Consider the following 18,150-nt stretch of genomic DNA (forward strand, 5'->3'; position numbering starts at 1 on the left):
AAAAAAAAAAAAAAAAAAAATTCTCATTACACATATTGTTACACACTTCGGCACCTTTCACTGAATTGAACTTGGATCAAGATCACCTTTGGTGACGACTTGACCGATTGGCAATGACTTTTGGGACATTACCGTTAACATTTAGGCGATCAATATCCTCACAATCTTAATCTTGGAGAGATTGTTCAACGCTTTCCTGGTGGTCTGGTGATGCAAAGAACGACAATGTCTACCTTGAGATAATACGGTTATAACTGAGGTGCGTCTATTGTTGGTTGAAAACTATTTCCACAACCCCTTTTAGGCCTTGGTTAAGCCTTGTGCCTTTGAGAATTTATGGAAGGGATCTCTCATTGGTGTAGGCTTTATTATAAGAAAAAAAAAATTTCTATTTTGCAAAAAAGTATTTAGACAACTCTTTTAATTAATTATTAAACCCACATTAGCACATAACAATTTTTTTTACAGAATTGTGGCGGAATGATCATATTGATTTGCGATACCTATTTTCAAGGACTACATTAATCGATTTTCAATTTCAAACACCATCTTGATAGTGTGGTCAATTTCAAGGACCATTTTCAAGATGATGTGGTCAATTTCAGGGACCATTTTGATGATGTAGGTCAATTTCAGGGACTATTTGTGGTAAAAACCCGTAAATCTTGTAGAGCCCATTTATATGCCACATCAGCACTTAACAAAATTTTTAACAGAATTGTGATGGAAATATCACATTGATTTGAGACACCTATTTTTAGACAATACATTGATTGATTTTTAATTTTAGGAACTATCATGATGGTGAAAGTCAATTTCAAAAATCATTTGTGATAAAAATCATTATTTATTTATTTATTATTTAAAATTTTTAACTTATTTATTTTTTTATATCAAGAGGTGCAATTATTACCGGGAAACGCTGCCGTGTCGCCTCGTCATCAGTTTCGTCACTCCAACAAGAAAGATATCAGAAACTGATAAACGCACCTCATTTTCTCATCAGGCGCTCACCGCAGCAGCTTTGCCTTTTACTTGAGAGCTCTCTGCAAAGCCAAATTGCAAGGCCTTCCCCTTCGGCCTTCCTCTCTCTCCTCGCCATTTTTCAGTTCGCTTCAAGCTTCAATTTTCTCTTCTGGGTAACCTTGTTTTCAGCTTATTTAGGCGAATGGACGGCGGATTCGAGCCCCAGGTTTCTATTGACGACGACCATTCTCACCAGAAAGTCAACTCTCTCACCGAGATGGTATCTGGGAATTTCGGGTATTTCTCATTAAGATTCAATTTAATTTAATTTTTTATTTATTTTTGAGCTGAATTTTTGTGATTAATTGTTGTTGGTATGATGGATTTTTGAAGGTGCGCGCATTACAGACGGAGGTGTAAGATCAGAGCACCCTGCTGTGATCAGATATTCGATTGCAGGCATTGCCATAACGAAGCTAAGGTCTGTTCTTTTTTTTTTTTTTTTTTGGTTTTCGAGTTTTTATTGATTTCGTGATCGTTGTGAAATTCGGCCTCTTATGATTGTGGTAATATGTTTATTTGGAGCAGAATTCATTGGAAGTTGATCCTCTTGATCGCCATGACGTTCCTCGCCACGATGTGAAAAGGGTCAGTTGCTTTTAGACCCCCTCATTAATCACATCAATGTCGAGTTTGATACCAATTTATTCCCTCATCTTGGTGTAAATATATCGTTATATAGAAAAAAAATAGTTAAGAAGAAAAGGAATTTGGAAATTGGAATAGAATTAGAAACTATTGTTGGGCATTTTTCTCCATGGAGATCTGATTTTATCTGGGTTTTGCTGGATGTGAATTTGCTTTCCATTTATGTTTGCTAATCACGTGTAGCGTTAAAAGGGTTAACATTAGAAGATCTAAACTTGATGGATAAGGTGTATATTATGCCTCTTTCCTGTTATTCCCCTCGGCCCTCGTCATACCATTTTCTTTTGAAGTTGTTAATCATTGGGAAATGTTACTGATCCAGTTTTACTTTGGTTGCCTTGCCTTGTATCTTTCAGATCATCTGCTCCTTGTGCAACAAAGAACAAGATGTAAGCCTTGTTTTTAGAAAATTCCGATAATGATAATTGTATTTCGAAATCTAAGGATTGAGGTTAATGGATTCTCAAGCTCTGATATCTTTTTCAGGTTCAACAGCTCTGTATCCAATGTGGGGTTTGCATGGGAAACTATTTTTGCTCCAAATGCAAGTTCTTTGACGATGACGTAAGCCCTGAATTCTAATCTGCTGAAAAAAAGAGAGATTATTTAGTTCATATTCTCATAATTATAAACCCTGTTTTGAAAACACTTGCATCATCGAAAAATCCAAGTTTTTATTTTTTGCTAGGTTTCGAAGAAACAGTATCATTGTGATGAATGCGGTATCTGCAGGTTGGACTTTTTTCTACACTTTTGTGTTTGATTTTGTCGTTTGTTTTCTTGTTGCTATGTTCTTAAATTGTTATGAATACGTTTTACCTTTCATTATCTTCTGTCCAGAAAAGTTTCTTCATCGATAAGTCTTTGCACGTGTCTAAGTCTGTTTTAATTGTTTTTACAGAACTGGAGGTGGGGAGAATTTTTTCCACTGTAACAAATGTGGTAAGATGTTAACCTTTGGTTTTTAACTTTTACATTCTTTAATCATACTTCTATAGATAGTCTAATTTAGATATCTCTATCTATATTTTAGGATGTTGTTACTCAAATGCGTTGAAGGATTCACACAATTGTGTGGAAAAAGCAATGCATCATAATTGCCCTGTGTGCTTTGAGGTAAAGTTTGGAGGATACCATGTCCAAGTATTAAGGGAAATTTGGAAAGTTAACATTCTTTCTAACAAACTAATGACTTTTAGCCTCTTTTTCAAGATTTGGATATATATCGAGGCTCCCTCGAGTGGTTAAAATTCTAATAGTTAAAAAAATGGACTGAAAGTTTTGAACAAATTTAAAAATTACAAGTATTATATACTGAGTTTTCTGCGTTGTAGTGCGCCAACTCACATCAGTATTTGTGCAGTTTCTTTTCGATACAAGGGAAGACATTACTGTCTTGCGATGTGGACACACTATACATTTGGAATGTGTAAAAGAGATGCAGCGGCATTTCCAGTAATTCATTTTTGTTTTCAAGATATTTATATATGCTGATAATCTGATATAGGTTGTTACAAATGGTAAAGAAACTGTAGCCATATTAAATGTATAGAACTGTGCAGGTATTCGTGCCCAGTTTGCTCAAAATCATTCCGCGATATGTCCCGTGTGTGGGAAAAACTTGATGAGGAGGTAAATCTAGGATTCGATGATTCAATTTAATGAGTGGTATGACTACCTCTTAGTTACCTGTCTTTCTTGTTTACCGATCTCTTTCAAATCAATTTTCAGGTTGCGGGGACTCTCATGCCTCTAAAGTATCTAAATAAGATGGTATGTATACCCAGATGATCACTTTCTGTGGCTTCTGCAACTATTAGGTAATTAAATTTTGCACTTTTGGTTAGGTTTGGATCCTCTGCAACGACTGTGGAGAAATATCTGAGGTCAATTTTCACATTGTGGGACACAAGTGCCTCAAGTGCAAATCCTACAATACAAGGAGAACACGAGGAGGGCCAGCATCATGCTCGTCAAGGATTACTGCAACGATGAGGTGACTAACCTCTAGATCAAAACTTATGATGTATTACTTCCCAAATTATGTAAAAAAAGTCAGCGTTTAGTTGTGACGGGGGGAAAATTGGTATTGCCAGTCCCTCTGTTCTTAGGCCAGTAAGTTTCTCCATAGGTTTAGTCGCAGGAAATTTGGTCATATTTGAGACAATTTTCGTATGCTAATGGGTAGGGCGAAAGCATTTTGCATTTGAAATGGGAATCCATTGTATGAGGCTTCATCAATGGAAAGTGCTACAACGTTTCAGTAACTATCATGAAATAAATATGTAATACAGTTACAAATAGGTATGCAACTTCTGAAGTACATATAGATTTATTGAAGAGAGAAACTGAAAGCAAACGTAGACCTTCTGAGATAGACTTGAACACACAGTTTCTGTAGTACATATAAAATTTGCCAAGATGTTAGTTATGAATGTCTCACTTGCTGAACGATGAGCCGTGGAGCTTGACCTCCCGGTCATTTAGAGGTTGTACTGGTCTTGAATTCATCTCTGCATACTGCATTCAGACAAATCAAGAGGAGTTAGTAGGTGTGGCTGGTTATTTGGAAGAATCACTTCACGAAGACATGCACGCTACTCACCTTGTAAACGGCTTTTTGAAGCAACGCCACCTGTGATCGTGAAACTGTATGTACCTGCGAACACTTTGTAATCAGCTTGGTTCTCGTTTTCGGGTACCAAAATGTGAATTCGCAAGAGTTGGGAAAATTTTTCAGGGCAGATGAAGTGGCTGTACCTGTTTGTTTATGGTCCAAGTAACTCCTTCGGTGCAAGGAGGGGTTGTGAACGATCCCATGTATCTGTAAAATTTTGAGCTCATCCTCTTCATCTTCCTCTTTGCCGCATCCTGCTTCCCCTTCTGAGCCTTTTTCATCTTCCTCGGATCGACCACTCCCAAGTGGACCTCCGTTGGCTTTTTAATCATAGACCGTATCGCCTTTCTCACCTGAAAAGTAGGAACACCACCATTGATCTTCCTATATTCGCCTTTTCTAGCTTTTACTGAAACGAGTTTTTACAGCGTAATGATGGGAGTTTTAACCTGTGTGATGAAAGGATTGGGTTTGCCGATTTTGTAGAGGAATCCAACCACAGCTACACGAGTGTTGCTCGTGTCTTTGTGAACCATGTGCAGTTCCACATCATAGGTTTTGCCATCGATGGTGTGCTCGGAGGGCGCGTGCCAATGGCATTGCCGGAGCAAGTATTCTGTGCCGTTGATCGTGACTCCTCCGGCATCACCCTCCCACACAACCTGCTTTGTCAAAATTACAACAAAAGCAGTAAAAACTCATGCCGTGGACGGTGAATAAAACAAGAAAACAGAAACGGGATTTCACACTTTCTTACCGAAATAGCATGACCTTCGTTCTTCATCAAGGCTTGGGTAGGCTTGTAATGGATTTTAAGATGATCCAAAGTTGAGTTAACTTTGTCTGCAATGGCATCCCTCAAATCTATAGGTGATTGTAGTTTTCCATCCTTACATGTGCTCCATTCTTCCTTAAGGTCTCCCCAATATTCTGGTCCTCTCTTGTCCCCTTCAGTGTATACAAATTCTATGGGATCTTCTGCACCAAAAATCCAAACTCAATAAGATTGCGATGTCCAAACGTGAGTCAGGCTAGTAGGCCAGAGCACTGTGCCCTCCCAATGCCCGAATTCCAATCCCCATCGATTCCCATAAATTAAAGCAGTTTAGAATATTGTTTTCTAAATGAATGACGTTTATGATGATGAATAAGATGACGACGATGTCGAAAAAAAAGCAAGCATATAGACATTACCCTCATTGGAAAATTTGGAAGCTCTAATGGGTGATGCATCCCAGCACAGAAGAAACAGTGTGAATGCAATGAAGCCAAGGTGGATTTGCTTTGATCCAAACATGTTTTGAGAGGCAATTGTCACAAATTGCTATACCCCCAAGATCTCTTCTCTCCTGGGTTTTATTTCAAAATGTGTTGCAATTGCCAATAGATGGAAAACCAAATCACAAATTCTCCATGATGTGCCAGTCCCTTTTTGTGCTTTTTTAATTTACTTTTTTTGGATTTTTGGTGGGTAAATTTACTTGTTTTGTACCGAAATTTTGGAAGTTGTAGTAACTAAATGTGGTTAATTTACACCCAATATAAATATATATGACTGTTGTAAAACCTCTGGCCAGTATGTCCCTCTCATTCTTTTAACTCCTTGATTTATGTAATTAATCTCTCTGTCTCTAACAAAATATTTCTGTCCGCAAATCATTCTTGTTATAATTATCTCTAGATTAAGGGGAATCTAAGTTTCGTAGACTGAGAATAAAAAATATAGCTACAAAATTAACTCAGGAAGCAAAAATACCATCAACGGTTGTTTTGGTGTGGAGGTACACATATTCATGTCCTTTTTTTGGATACAACTTATTCATGCTTTCGATTTTTATGGATATGTTTTTAGTAATGTATGAGTTTGAGTTCTACTCTTAATATGAGTGAGATCAAACTATATATATTTGGTGTATGTGTTTTGGTAAGAGGTGGTTAAAACCTCTTAGGAAACTGGTTACATCCGACTCCATGACAGGACGAGTGGTTACCAACAGACCTGATATTCGTGTCGTGTTTTTTGTGTTCGTGTTGTTTTAGTGTCATACTTGATATTTTAACGGGTTGTGTCGTGTAATACCTCTTAAAATAAACGGATAAATGACCCAAGCCGAACTTGATCCGTTAATAAGTAATATGGCCCGATCCAAATCTTGTTAAAGAAAACATATTTTAAACCAATAAATAATCAAATGACAAACATAATCCTAAATTATTATATACATACCACATTGTTACATAAATAGTTCAAAACATAAAAACACATTTGTCTTTAATTAATATAGAAGTGTGGAAAATATAAAAAAGATATATCACTCATAAGGACAAGCTTTACAACTTTCGTAAAGAGCTCAACTTCGAAATTTGCTATTATAATTACATAAACTATAGGTCGAAATTTAACAATTGATTGTCGTTTTCATTTACGCTCCATTCTTCTCACCATTTTTTTCTCCAGATTTTATTTTTTGAAAACATGATCTTTCGAAGGATGAATGAAGATGAATGGTTTGCTTTGTTGATATTACGTTCAAAGTTTTAACGTTAGTGAAAATATTGCTCCGAGTTTATAAAGCCTCTAAAACTATATAACATTGACTCGTATTTTAGTTAACCATAAATATCGGAACGTGATATCACGATTTGCACCATTCATTTTTCTATATCCGCTAAAAGATCATGTTTTCAAAAAAGAAAATATAAAAAAATGATATTCGGTGAGAATAATAAAGAATAAACAACAATCGACGGTCAAATATAAATATAAGGTTTATGGATTATGGTGTCGGACTTCGGAGTTGAACCCTTCATGAAAGTTGGAAAGCTTGTCATTACGAGGGATTGTTTATCTTTATTTTTTACATTTTTCACTACAATAATTATTATGAATTTTATTAATTTGCACTCAAATAAAAAACATTATTCATGAGGCTTTTTGGAGGATTTTAAAAATCTAAACTGCAATGTAACCATCGCCTATGCGTGGATGATCCAAACACGAGCGTTTATATATTCCTTGACATTTTTCACACTTGTACATAAATTATTATTTATTTTTATTTATTTGGACATATCCTAAAAATACTATTCACAAGGGTTTGTAGGGTTTTAAAAATTCAAACAATGGTATACCCATCTCAAAGCGCAGAGGATGCGATCATGAGCATTTGCATATTTTTTCATATTTTTTCGTACTTGTAAATTAATTAATATAGTTTTTAATGTGTTTGGTATTTTTAAATTACTTTGATATTTTTATTTTCCAAAGTGTTTTATAATGTTTTAATCTAACTTTTAAGAGGATAAAACATTTAGGTTAAATTACATTGTGCACCCTTAAGTTTGGGTGCAACTATAATGTCATACTTCATCTTTAAAATTTTACAATGTCATACACAAACTTATGATTTGATTGCAATTTTTTACATTTGTTAGTCAACCCGTTAGTTTGACCATTAAATGATGACTTATACTAATGTGAAACATGTGACACGTAAAATAAAATCAAATTAGTTTAAAAAAGGGCCCACCTTTTTAATCCTAGCACTAAACCCAGTCAGACGCCTCCCACGCCATAAGCCAGCACACCCATCACCACCTCTCTCTCATGGTCTCACCTTATTGTGCAAAAATTCCATCACCATGCTTCAGGCTAAGACTATATAACTAGTCAATGATGACCTTCTATGAAAACACCGATGCCGTACATTCTCTTTGATATTAGAACCGTTGAGCAAAGCGGGACGCACAACGACATTATTATGGCAATGTGGCTGTTGGTTTTGGTGGTGTTGAGGGTGGTGCCGTGGTGGTGGTTGTGTGGACTTGAAGTTGTTGAGCGCTAAACAACATCCTCAGTTATAGGGGCCCACTCCCACGAAAGAAAGGGAGCACTTCGTGTGTGAGTGGCCTCCGTGGTTAGAGAGATTATTCAATGTGACCGGCATATGGAGTAGTACATCACGTGTCATTATGCAAATGGTGAGATATGTGTGCTAAAAAGTTAATAACTTAAAAAATAAAACTTCCCACCACTCTTAATAAAACACAATGGTGTACCACTTTTATTCTCGTCACAACTAAAAACTTCTCTGGTGGTTGAGCAGAAAATTTTAATTACGAAGGATACACAAGTGACACATTACGTGTTTTAATATGAGTTGTGAGAAATTTTAATTCTTAAGTTATTAACTTTTTAGCATACATATATCATAATTTGTATAATGACATGTGATGAAACCACCCGTATACCGGTCACACTTACAAATTTCTCGTTAGTTGAGAGATCCACCTAGAAAAGCTTCAGTTCTAAAATATAAGACTCACTGCCATTTCCAATTGTTGGATCTAGAGATTATGTACCTGTCAAGACCCTGAGTGCACCAATGTAGGACTCGCCGCCATCTCCAATTGCTTTGGCAAATGCAGATCCTCGCGACCCAGCTGCAGACCCACTGCATCCGCCTAGCCGTTCCTGCTCCCATAATTGAAATTCAAACTGAAATTATCGTGATTGCCATGTCGGAACTCATTGGAAGTGGAACAATTGTTAGAATTCAAATTGAGATTCTTGTCGAAGCCATTGTTGATCTTCGAAACCATGCTGAGCTTCTAATCTTGGTGATGTTTCAGCTGGGCAAGGTTGTGGAGGGGATTATTGTTGGGACCTTGAAACCCGACTAGATTCCTCAAATCCTCCAAGTTTCCCGGGAATTTGTTTCTGGCGAACTGGAGAAGGGATTCGGTGGAGACGAAGGGGGAAGGATTTTACTTTTCATTAATTTTAATTTAAGAGGAAATGGGAGGAATGGTCCCTGAACTATGCTCGAATTGTAGATTTGGTCCCTAAACTAAAAAATCATTAGATTTGGTCCCTGAACTTAACAAAATGTATAGCATTGGTCCCTCTATACTAACACCGTGAGATTTTCCGTTAGTTTGATGACGTGGTCTTTGTGGGCTCCATATTTTTGTTCACTAAATGCCATGTGGCTTAAAAATTCAAAATAAAAATAAATACAAACATAGAAAAAGAAAATAAAATAAAAAAGTAAAAGTTATCTCTCTCTCTCTCTCCCGTCTTCCCTTCTTCCCTTCTGCGACGACGAACTGCGACGGAGAGGGAGGTCGCATCGATCGAGCACGCCTTGAGGGAGAAGGAGAGGAGGAAGGCGCGGATCATGGCTGGGTCGGAGGCGTCGAGTCAGAGCGCGGATCATGGCTAGGTGGTGAACAGCGAGGTGCTCCCGGGAAGGAGAGAGAGAGCGAAGAGGATGGCGGCGAGGGAGACCAAGAAGTCCGACGCCATGGTTTCTTGGAGCTTTCTGGAATTTGGAGGAGACGGCACTCGGCGGTGGTGAAGTCGGCGAGGGAGTTTGGCGCCCAGATCAAATGGCATGATGTCGCCGTGGTGATCACCCAGAGACGGCGCTCGGCGGTGGTGAGGTCGGCGACATTCCATCTTCTTTCCTTGCCGTCACCGATCAAAACCCACCTGACTGGTACACCGTTATTCAAATATCCCGATCTAGATCCGCAATCCCAACTCTAATCCGGACCCAGTTGAAATCGGCGACGTCGGCGAAGAACTAGACAAAAAATTCAAGAAAATCTTAAGAGAAAATAAAACTAAAAATGAAATCTAAAAAAAACGGAAGCACCAGAATCAATGGCGTGTGGCTGGGGTTTGGAGGAGGCGAGGCAAAAGGGAAGACGGGAGAGAGAGAGAGAGATAACTTTTACTTTTTTATTTTTTTTCTTTTTCTATGTTTGTATTTATTTTTATTTTGAATTTTTAAGCCACACGGCATTTAGTGAACACAAATATGGAGCCCACAAAGACCACGTCATCAAACTAATGGAAAATCTCACGGTGTTAGTATAGAGGGACCAATGCTATACATTTTGTTAAGTTCAGGGACCAAATCTAATGATTTTTTAGTTTAGGGACCAAATCTACAATTCGAGCATAGTTCAGGGACCATTCCTCCCATTTCCTCTTAATTTAATTAATCTTTAATATTTTTAATATCTAATTGATTTCTCAATCCAGTTGGTGAGGAAGTGGATTTCAAGTTTGTCATGTCATTATTTACAAAGAAATTGACTGAGACTAGACATTGCAATTAATTCGTAAGATCAGGTATAATATTGCATTATATAAAATATGAGGTATGAGATTGTAGTGCAACTCATTAGCTGTAGGGGAGAGAGTAAAAAACTTTGTTAGGTCGTTAACTCTAAAATTGAATGTTTGTATTTTTGCCTATACTAATACTAAACTAGAATTTATTCCAGTAATGATAATAAGAATATGTGTGTTGTAGACTCTAAAATTAATAGTCTGTCTCTTTTTATTTGAATTTTGAATAGGTTAAGTAAAATTTATCCTAATAATGATAAATAAGCAACTCTCATAATAAAAATAAATAAATAAAACTTAAATGATTTTTAACTTATATAGAATAATAACATAATAGTACATACTAGCAACGGTGCCCGCGTGATGTTGCGGGTGTTAAAACTGTATAAAACATGTGAAAAGTTCTAAATATATACGATATGCAATACTATTTAGATATATGTTGAAATCTGTTTACAATCATATGGATTGGCGGTTCCATTGTACTAATATTCACATCTTTTACAAATTTGAAGTCCTAAGTGTCCTAAACTAAAAGAAAAGATAAAAGTGGTTATATTGCCATTGTTCTAATATTCACATCTTTTACAAATTTGAAGTCCTAAGAGTCCTTAACTGAAAGAAAAGATAAAAGTTTCTTTCTCACCGAAATCTATCAATTTGAATAAAATCTACGAAAGAAGAATATAGATTGTAGCATACCTTGTAATTTCTGCAAGTTGGACACCTGCTATATCAATAGTGACATAATTTCTTCCTAAGCCATCGGAAAAACCAAAATTGAACAGAACTTTCTCCCCACTCCTCTGACCATATAAAAGAAGTAATGTTTCTCTTTTGGAACCTCTAATCACATGACACAAAACCACACAAAACATAAATAAAAAAAAAAAAACTGAACACATTAACTCTTGACAAAAACTTATTACCCAAGAATGGAAAGTCATTGAAAACACAAATCGCCAATGAAGAAATGAGGAAACAAATCAGCAACCTAACTTATATAGCATTAGGATGAACCATGCTAATTTGTTCATAACTGATCTGTCTCCCTACATTTTTCAAACCTGCAACCACATAGAATATTATAACATAATGATCAAACAAAACAGACTTAACTTAAGCACACATTAACTGTCGAGCATGGAAAGGCTTTGGTTTCTTGCAAAATAATGGAAAATAAAATAAGAAATATAAACAGAGGTTAATGATCCAGCTCAGCAGATCAGTTTAGAGGTTGTTAGTGTTTGTTAGTCTGTTCAGTATGTACCATGAGAGCTAAGCAAGGTGATTAATTGTTGTATAAATTGCTAGCTCTCTCTGTTGAATAGTTAATTCATTCATACAATTATAGAGCAACTATTATATCACTCTCTCTAAAATTCCTTTTCTCTTTTGTTTACTTTGCATTTCTCAAATATTTCAACGTAGTTTGGGAAGTTCAAGTATACCGGTTGATATTCCACAGTCGAGAAGGGAGGCCAAGTTTGGGAAGTATAGATTCTCACCTTCTCTGGGTCTAGTACTCTGCATCGATTATCATGAGAGAGAGGGAGAAAGCGGGTATTCGTTGAGAGCATTTGAGTACTGTATATTGGTACAGAACCAATTACATACTTGTAATTAAAAAAACATCTTACAATTGTGCAATCTAGAACTTGAACAAATCCAAAATAAAATGAAAATAATTACAGAACATATGAATACCATAGTTTCTTAACTGGCATAGTCTGCCTGCATATAAACATTTCCATGTAAATTCATACCTCACTAAAAAGAGAACAGAGAATAAACCATACTTCATACAATATCATGAATTAACTTAGGAAAAATTCTTTAACCCATATTTTAAAATTAAAGTCATAAAAATTTGAACAACGAAAAGAGAACCCAAGAGCTAAACCCTAACAAAAAATGTCAGAGAACTCATCAGGAAACCCAAGCTTTCTAGGTTTAAAATTTCTTCAATAAAACCCAAGATTTCCTTTAATGGAATTCCAAAAAGCATTCTCTATCAGCATCAGGCATAACCCCACTTACATGTGTCCCTTGTGAAAACTTCCCATTTGAAGTTGTTTCCAATTGATTGTCATGCTACAGACAAAATGGGATTGAACTTGGACTTTCCAAAAAATTCACCAAATCAAACCACAAAAAATTAATCGCACCAAACAAAGTGCACAATTTGTTGAAAGCAATAGATCCAACATTCATACAAAGGAAATTCGATCATGAATTGAATAAAAGAGTGAGAGAGAGAGAGAGGAACCTCAAGCACTTGGAACCCTACACATAAAAGAGGCAAAAAACGATGACCACTGCTTCCCAAAATTAAAAAAGAACCAAATACCCACACTAAAAATCCAAACACAGAAACAAAACCCCAAAAATTAATTATTATTATTATTAAATAGATCTGCAAACGAAATAAGACCCAAAAAAATTTAAACTTTTGTTCAAGAAAACATTTAAGAGGAAAAACATAAATTATATACCTTAATCAGAAAAGGCTTGCAAGCTTCTATACAAAACCCTAAAATTCGAATAGCAACGTTTCCTGAAATAAAAAATGAAATCAGATCAAACAACCACATCACCAAAAAAAAAAAGAAAAAAAAAAGCAAAATACTCAATGCAAAAGGCCAAGGCTTGTGTGGTTATTTTTCTGTGTTCAAACCTTCATTAGAACACATAACACATGCCAATAAAATATTTCGCCAAATCTGAAAGCCATAACACAAACTAATTTAAAATTCCTGCAACTCAAAATTTGAATAAAAAAAATCATCAAATTAAAACTCCCAAACCCAATTCAATCCTTGATCAGAATACATAACAAAGGCTAATAAAATATCTCACCAAAATAAACAATCAATTCTTAACATCTAAAATTGAAGAGAATAAAACCCATAGATTTGGGAAAAAACCCTCCCACATGCAAGTTTTGAATAGCTGAACGAGAACTTCCCAGTGAGTCATTCATCTTGGAATTGCTCTCACTGATTCTCGCTTAACTTCGGAGTTCCTACGGAACCCGAAGCCAATGAGCTTCCAAAAAGCATCGTGCTAGGTAGAGATGAGAATATATATATAATACTTACATTATCTACTCCCCTGGGCGATGTGGGATGTTACAATCCACCCCCCTTAGGGGCCCGATGTCCTTGTCGGCACACTTTCGGCCAGGGATTGGCTCTGATACCAAATTGTCACATTCCGGCCCCGGCCGCCACCACATTCCAGGCTCAATTCCGCCATAGCACGATATTGTCCGTTTTGGGTCCCGACCACGCCTTCACGGTTTTGTTTCTAGGAACTCACACGAGAACTTCCCAGTAGGTCACCCATCTTAGGATTACTCTCGCTGATTCTCGCTTAACTTTGGAGTTCCTACGGAACCCAAAGCCAATGAGCTCCTAAAAAGGCCTCGTGCTAGGTAGAGATGAGAATATACATATAATGTTTACTTATCCACTCCCCTAGGCGATGTGGGATGTTATACGAACAAATGAAAAGCAACATAAGCAAAAAGAGTGAAAACCAAGGGAAGATGCCAGAAGGCACAACGATGGTCGACAGGTGGAGCGGAAGGGTATAACCGTCCTTTCACTGTAGATAATTTGAAACAAAGCACTGCTAGTAAAATAATTTGAGGGCATTTTCGCCACTCCACTGTCCACGAATAGTAACTGGGAATTTGAGTTTTAGTATATATAAATTTAATATATACTAGCATTTTCCTACACACTTTGTGTGTATGAACACATTTTTTTAGAAAATGAAAATGAGAGAGGGAGATAGAGAGAATATGGTAGGGTGGGAGGTTTTTGTTTTTGTTTTTTTATTTTTTTATTTCATTATTTTTTTAATATTGGAGGTATTTTAACATCACATGTAGGTGAGGCTTCAATAAAAAATAGTAAAATTTGAACCTGTGAAATTACATTATTGCCCATCATTTTTTTTGTGTGATAGAAGACTAAGTAGTTTTTTCACCCTCTTTTGATTGACAAAGAGGGTTTCATTAATTAATAGAGATTAATATACAATATATAATAATACATATTTAATATATTAATATATACATATATACACAATGACTATTGTATTTCATAGTAAGTTTTTTTAGTAGTTTAACTTTGTGAACAAAAGATATTATCTACATTAGGGAAGGGGGTGAGCTTAGTCTCACAATGGGCTAACAATAATGTGGTTCAAATTTGCATTTGGTGAGAATCGAACCTAAGACATCTCACTTACAAGCGAAGAGGAAATAATTTTTTCCTTAACAGGTCGAAATAGGTTACCTGCGTGTAAACCCTTTAAAACCATCTCCAACTCTTGGGTTAAAACCTAAAATTTTTAGCCCAAAAAATTAAGGTTTTAACCCAGAAATAACTTTTTAGCTCCAACTGTTAGACTATCTCCATTCCTTGGGTTAAGACCTAAAATTTTTAGCTAAAAAATTTAGGTTTTAACCTAGAAACAACTTTTCTGCTCCAACTCTTCTAGCCTAAAATTTTAGCCCCAGATTATTAAAGAATGGATTTAGGCTATCTTTTTTTAAATTAACTTTAAAAAAAATTATGTAGAATATTTTAAATTAATTTTATGAACATTTTAACCTCAAATTATTTAAATTCCGATAAATATTGAAAAATCATTAAATCGACACATGAAACTCATGAAACACTATGGAAGAATATGAAACACATAATAGAGATGTATAAACAAAAAACACACAAAACACATATGAAGCATATACAAAACACATGATAGAGATGTATAACACATGAAACACATGAAATACATACCAATTATATACAAAACACATGAAACACAAACCTACACACATAAAATGCAAACTTTCAATAATCCTCTATATAAACATAGGTTGAATATCTAACCATCACGCAACATATTTACCAATCACCCAACTTTCATAGTGTTTTTGTTTCCTCAAAATCATCACTATCTTATCAATGGGTGATAGAAGAAGGTGTAGCTTGGCAATGCAGGTGACACTATACCAAGCAAGCCTTGCAACTGGGGATGCAGAAATGAACAATGAAGAAGCTGAATTTGTAAACTCGATTATGCAATATGAGCATCATGCCAAATCTAGCTATCGTGGTTTTGTCACGGGGTGTTCATTTATGCAGCATGATAGAGAAAAGTGCCATGACCGAATGATGAAAGACTATTCATTGAACGTCTGAGATATCCTCCTCATGATTTTAGGAGGTGGTATTGGATGAGGAAAGAGCTTTTTGAAAGCATCTTGAACGTAGTTGTCCATCTGTTGGAAATGTGCCCTAAAGCCAATCATATGATGATACTTTACGGACATTTTACATGTTAAACTAATCTAGTTTAACTATAAAGGGCAAAGATTATTGTTTGAGCCGTCTCATATAAATGTTATATGCTTAAACGATAAAGTCCAAGGAATATGTGATTGGAAGAATGTAATCTAATGAAGTTAGATTTATGAGACCATTCTTTCGTAGACACATCCTAAATGTTCCTGATCATAGGATTGCCAATTGGGCATTGACAGTCCGTCAAGATCGGTACGTGCTATGTCTTCTCTCAGGGAGAGTGACTAGTCTCGAGTCAATGGTGTGTGTGACATCAAGACAAGTACGTAGGTGCTCAATAGAGAATGAGTTCACTGAACGCGATCAACGAAGAGTTCTCATACTCATGTCACATGAGAACTCATGTTTGGGATAATGCAAATTAGTCCTTTGACCTGAGGCATCACAGTTGTCTTGTGGTTAAGTCCTTGATCTTTGATTATGTCAAAGTCACCCCATCGGGGTGTCCACGGCATCGTTGGGGTTAAGCCACTTAGTCATGGAGGCAAGTGAATGCGCAACAAGGGATCTCTAACCTTCAAACCGTTTGAGGGAGAATACTCTATGATATGATTTAGAATCTCTGGCCAGAGTATGAATGAGATTTAGGAATGCGTTCCAAATCACATTCAAAGTAATCATATATGCACAAGATTCACATTGGATAGTAGACATGAATAAACTATCAAACCAAACAATGTGGTCAAGAGTATTGTATTAGAGAAGGACCGTATTGCATTTGTAATCCTAAACTGAATAGGTTCTTAACCTCTTCTGATTAGCTTGGGTAACCATGACATACGGCTAGGTGTCACTCATGGTTTGTGGAAACCCAAAAAGTGTATTATCACTAAAGGGAGAATTGAAAGTAAGTTTCAATTCATAATCGATTTGAAAGAGTTTTGATCGCCCACTGCCTCGCTAAAAGGAACCTAATGGATCGTACACCGTATAAGGTGGAGATGGATGAAACAAACTAAATGAGTAAGAATAATTGAATAGTTTAATTATTTATGGCAAGGATTAATTAATATGTTAATTAATCAAACGAATAAGTTCGTTAAAGACCTCGGGATAGGTTTTGGACCTTAAGGCCCAATGGGCTTCGAACGTCAACCCCATTGACTTAAGTTGTATGACAACTTAATGAATAATGATTCACTAAGACCCAAAAGCCCAAACAACCCCCCATGGCCGGCCATATAGAGAAATGGTAGTGAACTTGCTTTAATTACAAGTTTGCCACTCAAATGAATAAAGGTATAAATATGACTTTATAGCCTTTTATTCATTAAGGGTTTGTTTTGGGGAAAATTGGTGAGAATTGTCTCTCCATTTCTCTCTAGAAAGGCCGGCCACCATGGAAGTTGTAGCTAGCCATCTATTCTTCCATGGTCACTCATTTATCATCCATGCTCTCCTTGGTGTAGATCCATCCAAATCCATGGATCTAAGATGCAAGGAATGAAGGCCCTATCTCTTGGGTGATTAGCCTTTGTTTAAATACAAAGAGGAATCTACAAAGGTATATATTTCAACTCACTTTGTTTTGAGTTGAGTTTTGGTTCACCAATCTACTAGGCTTTGAATTTCTTGGTTAATGTTTTGTTTTTGAATGCATGCAAGCATGATTCCGCCTTTTAATTGTTATTAGCATGCTATAGATGTTATTCAAATGTACATGTTTTCACAAAATATTCCTTCAAGTGGTATCAGAGCCTAGGTCTAGTAGTTGGTGAATCCTTTTGGGTTTTGTGGTTCATAGTTTGTGATTTAAAAGTTGTAATTGTTACAAGCTTTATTCTTGTTTCTTTGAATGTAAATTTTGTTAGAAAATTTGCCATCTCAAATGTTGTAGATGTAGTTCATATGAGCATGAATATTGGAGCTAAAATTTGGTGCCATGACTTTGGGGATTTTCGGCCAAATCTAAAGGGTGGATTTTTGGGTTCTTGTTTGACTTGTTAAAAGTGTTTTCAAGTGACTTTTGGAACCCTTATGTACCCTAGTTTGGTTAGATGTTATTTCCCTAAAGTTTGAATGGTTTTGGAATGTTTTTGGGTGGAAAAAGTTCATGGAAAAATTTTGTTTTTTTTTTCATGAATGTTCTTCATTGTTCTTGACATTTTTGCCAAGAACAAAAAGGTTTGTGTTTTGATTCAAAGTTTTGATTTATTTCATAAAGTTTATGTTTTATGTTATTCAAATGTTTAAATGTTTTAGATATTTGTTTAAATGGTAATAGAAATAATGGTGGGTGTGAAAGGATTAAAACCCTTTCACACACACCACTTGTGCACTTGCATGCTTTATGTCAAAACTCACAAATCAACACACACATCACTCATATCCTCTTC

The 18,150-nt window shown here is 35.9% G+C and overlaps 2 protein-coding genes across 2 annotated transcripts; one reads left to right on the forward strand and one right to left on the reverse strand.

Moving 5' to 3' along the window:
* The first annotated feature begins 938 nt into the window (after positions 1-938).
* Positions 939-3,977, forward strand: LOC126593788 (E3 ubiquitin-protein ligase RZFP34). The gene is made up of 12 exons (XM_050259900.1): positions 939-1,263; positions 1,360-1,447; positions 1,555-1,614; positions 2,031-2,063; positions 2,161-2,238; positions 2,363-2,406; positions 2,576-2,616; positions 2,708-2,790; positions 3,038-3,129; positions 3,237-3,306; positions 3,406-3,447; positions 3,522-3,977. The coding sequence occupies exons 1-12, from the start codon at positions 1,169-1,171 to the stop codon at positions 3,672-3,674; spliced, it is 879 nt and encodes a 292-aa protein (XP_050115857.1). The 5' UTR covers positions 939-1,168; the 3' UTR covers positions 3,675-3,977.
* On the reverse strand, positions 3,860-5,645 carry LOC126593789 (alpha carbonic anhydrase 7-like). Its single transcript, XM_050259901.1, has 6 exons — positions 5,486-5,645; positions 5,049-5,266; positions 4,741-4,953; positions 4,435-4,644; positions 4,280-4,333; positions 3,860-4,194 (listed from the first exon to the last, which is right to left on the reverse strand). Exons 1-6 carry the CDS (start codon positions 5,586-5,588, stop codon positions 4,114-4,116), a joined length of 879 nt encoding a protein of 292 aa, XP_050115858.1. The 5' UTR covers positions 5,589-5,645; the 3' UTR covers positions 3,860-4,113.
* Between the last annotated feature and the right edge of the window lie 12,505 nt (positions 5,646-18,150).

This window comes from Malus sylvestris, chromosome 12 (assembly GCF_916048215.2).
Source record: "Malus sylvestris chromosome 12, drMalSylv7.2, whole genome shotgun sequence".
Lineage (NCBI taxonomy): Eukaryota > Viridiplantae > Streptophyta > Magnoliopsida > Rosales > Rosaceae > Malus > Malus sylvestris.

What these genes read in the sequence shown, in the direction of transcription:
- LOC126593788 (XM_050259900.1), top strand. Translation starts at nt 1,169, where the DNA reads ATGGACGGCGGATTCGAGCCCCAGGTTTCTATTGACGACGACCATTCT. An exon ending in ATTGCCATAACGAAGCTAAG is followed by an intron (nt 1,448 to 1,554) that starts GTCTGTTCTTTT and finishes TATTTGGAGCAG; the next exon opens with AATTCATTGGAAGTTGATCC. An exon ending in TGTGCAACAAAGAACAAGAT is followed by an intron (nt 2,064 to 2,160) that starts GTAAGCCTTGTT and finishes TATCTTTTTCAG; the next exon opens with GTTCAACAGCTCTGTATCCA.
- LOC126593789 (XM_050259901.1), bottom strand. Translation starts at nt 5,588, where the DNA reads ATGTTTGGATCAAAGCAAATCCACCTTGGCTTCATTGCATTCACACTG. An exon ending in TTCCAAATTTTCCAATGAGG is followed by an intron (nt 5,267 to 5,485) that starts GTAATGTCTATA and finishes TTGGTGCAGAAG; the next exon opens with ATCCCATAGAATTTGTATAC. An exon ending in ACGAAGGTCATGCTATTTCG is followed by an intron (nt 4,954 to 5,048) that starts GTAAGAAAGTGT and finishes TTGACAAAGCAG; the next exon opens with GTTGTGTGGGAGGGTGATGC.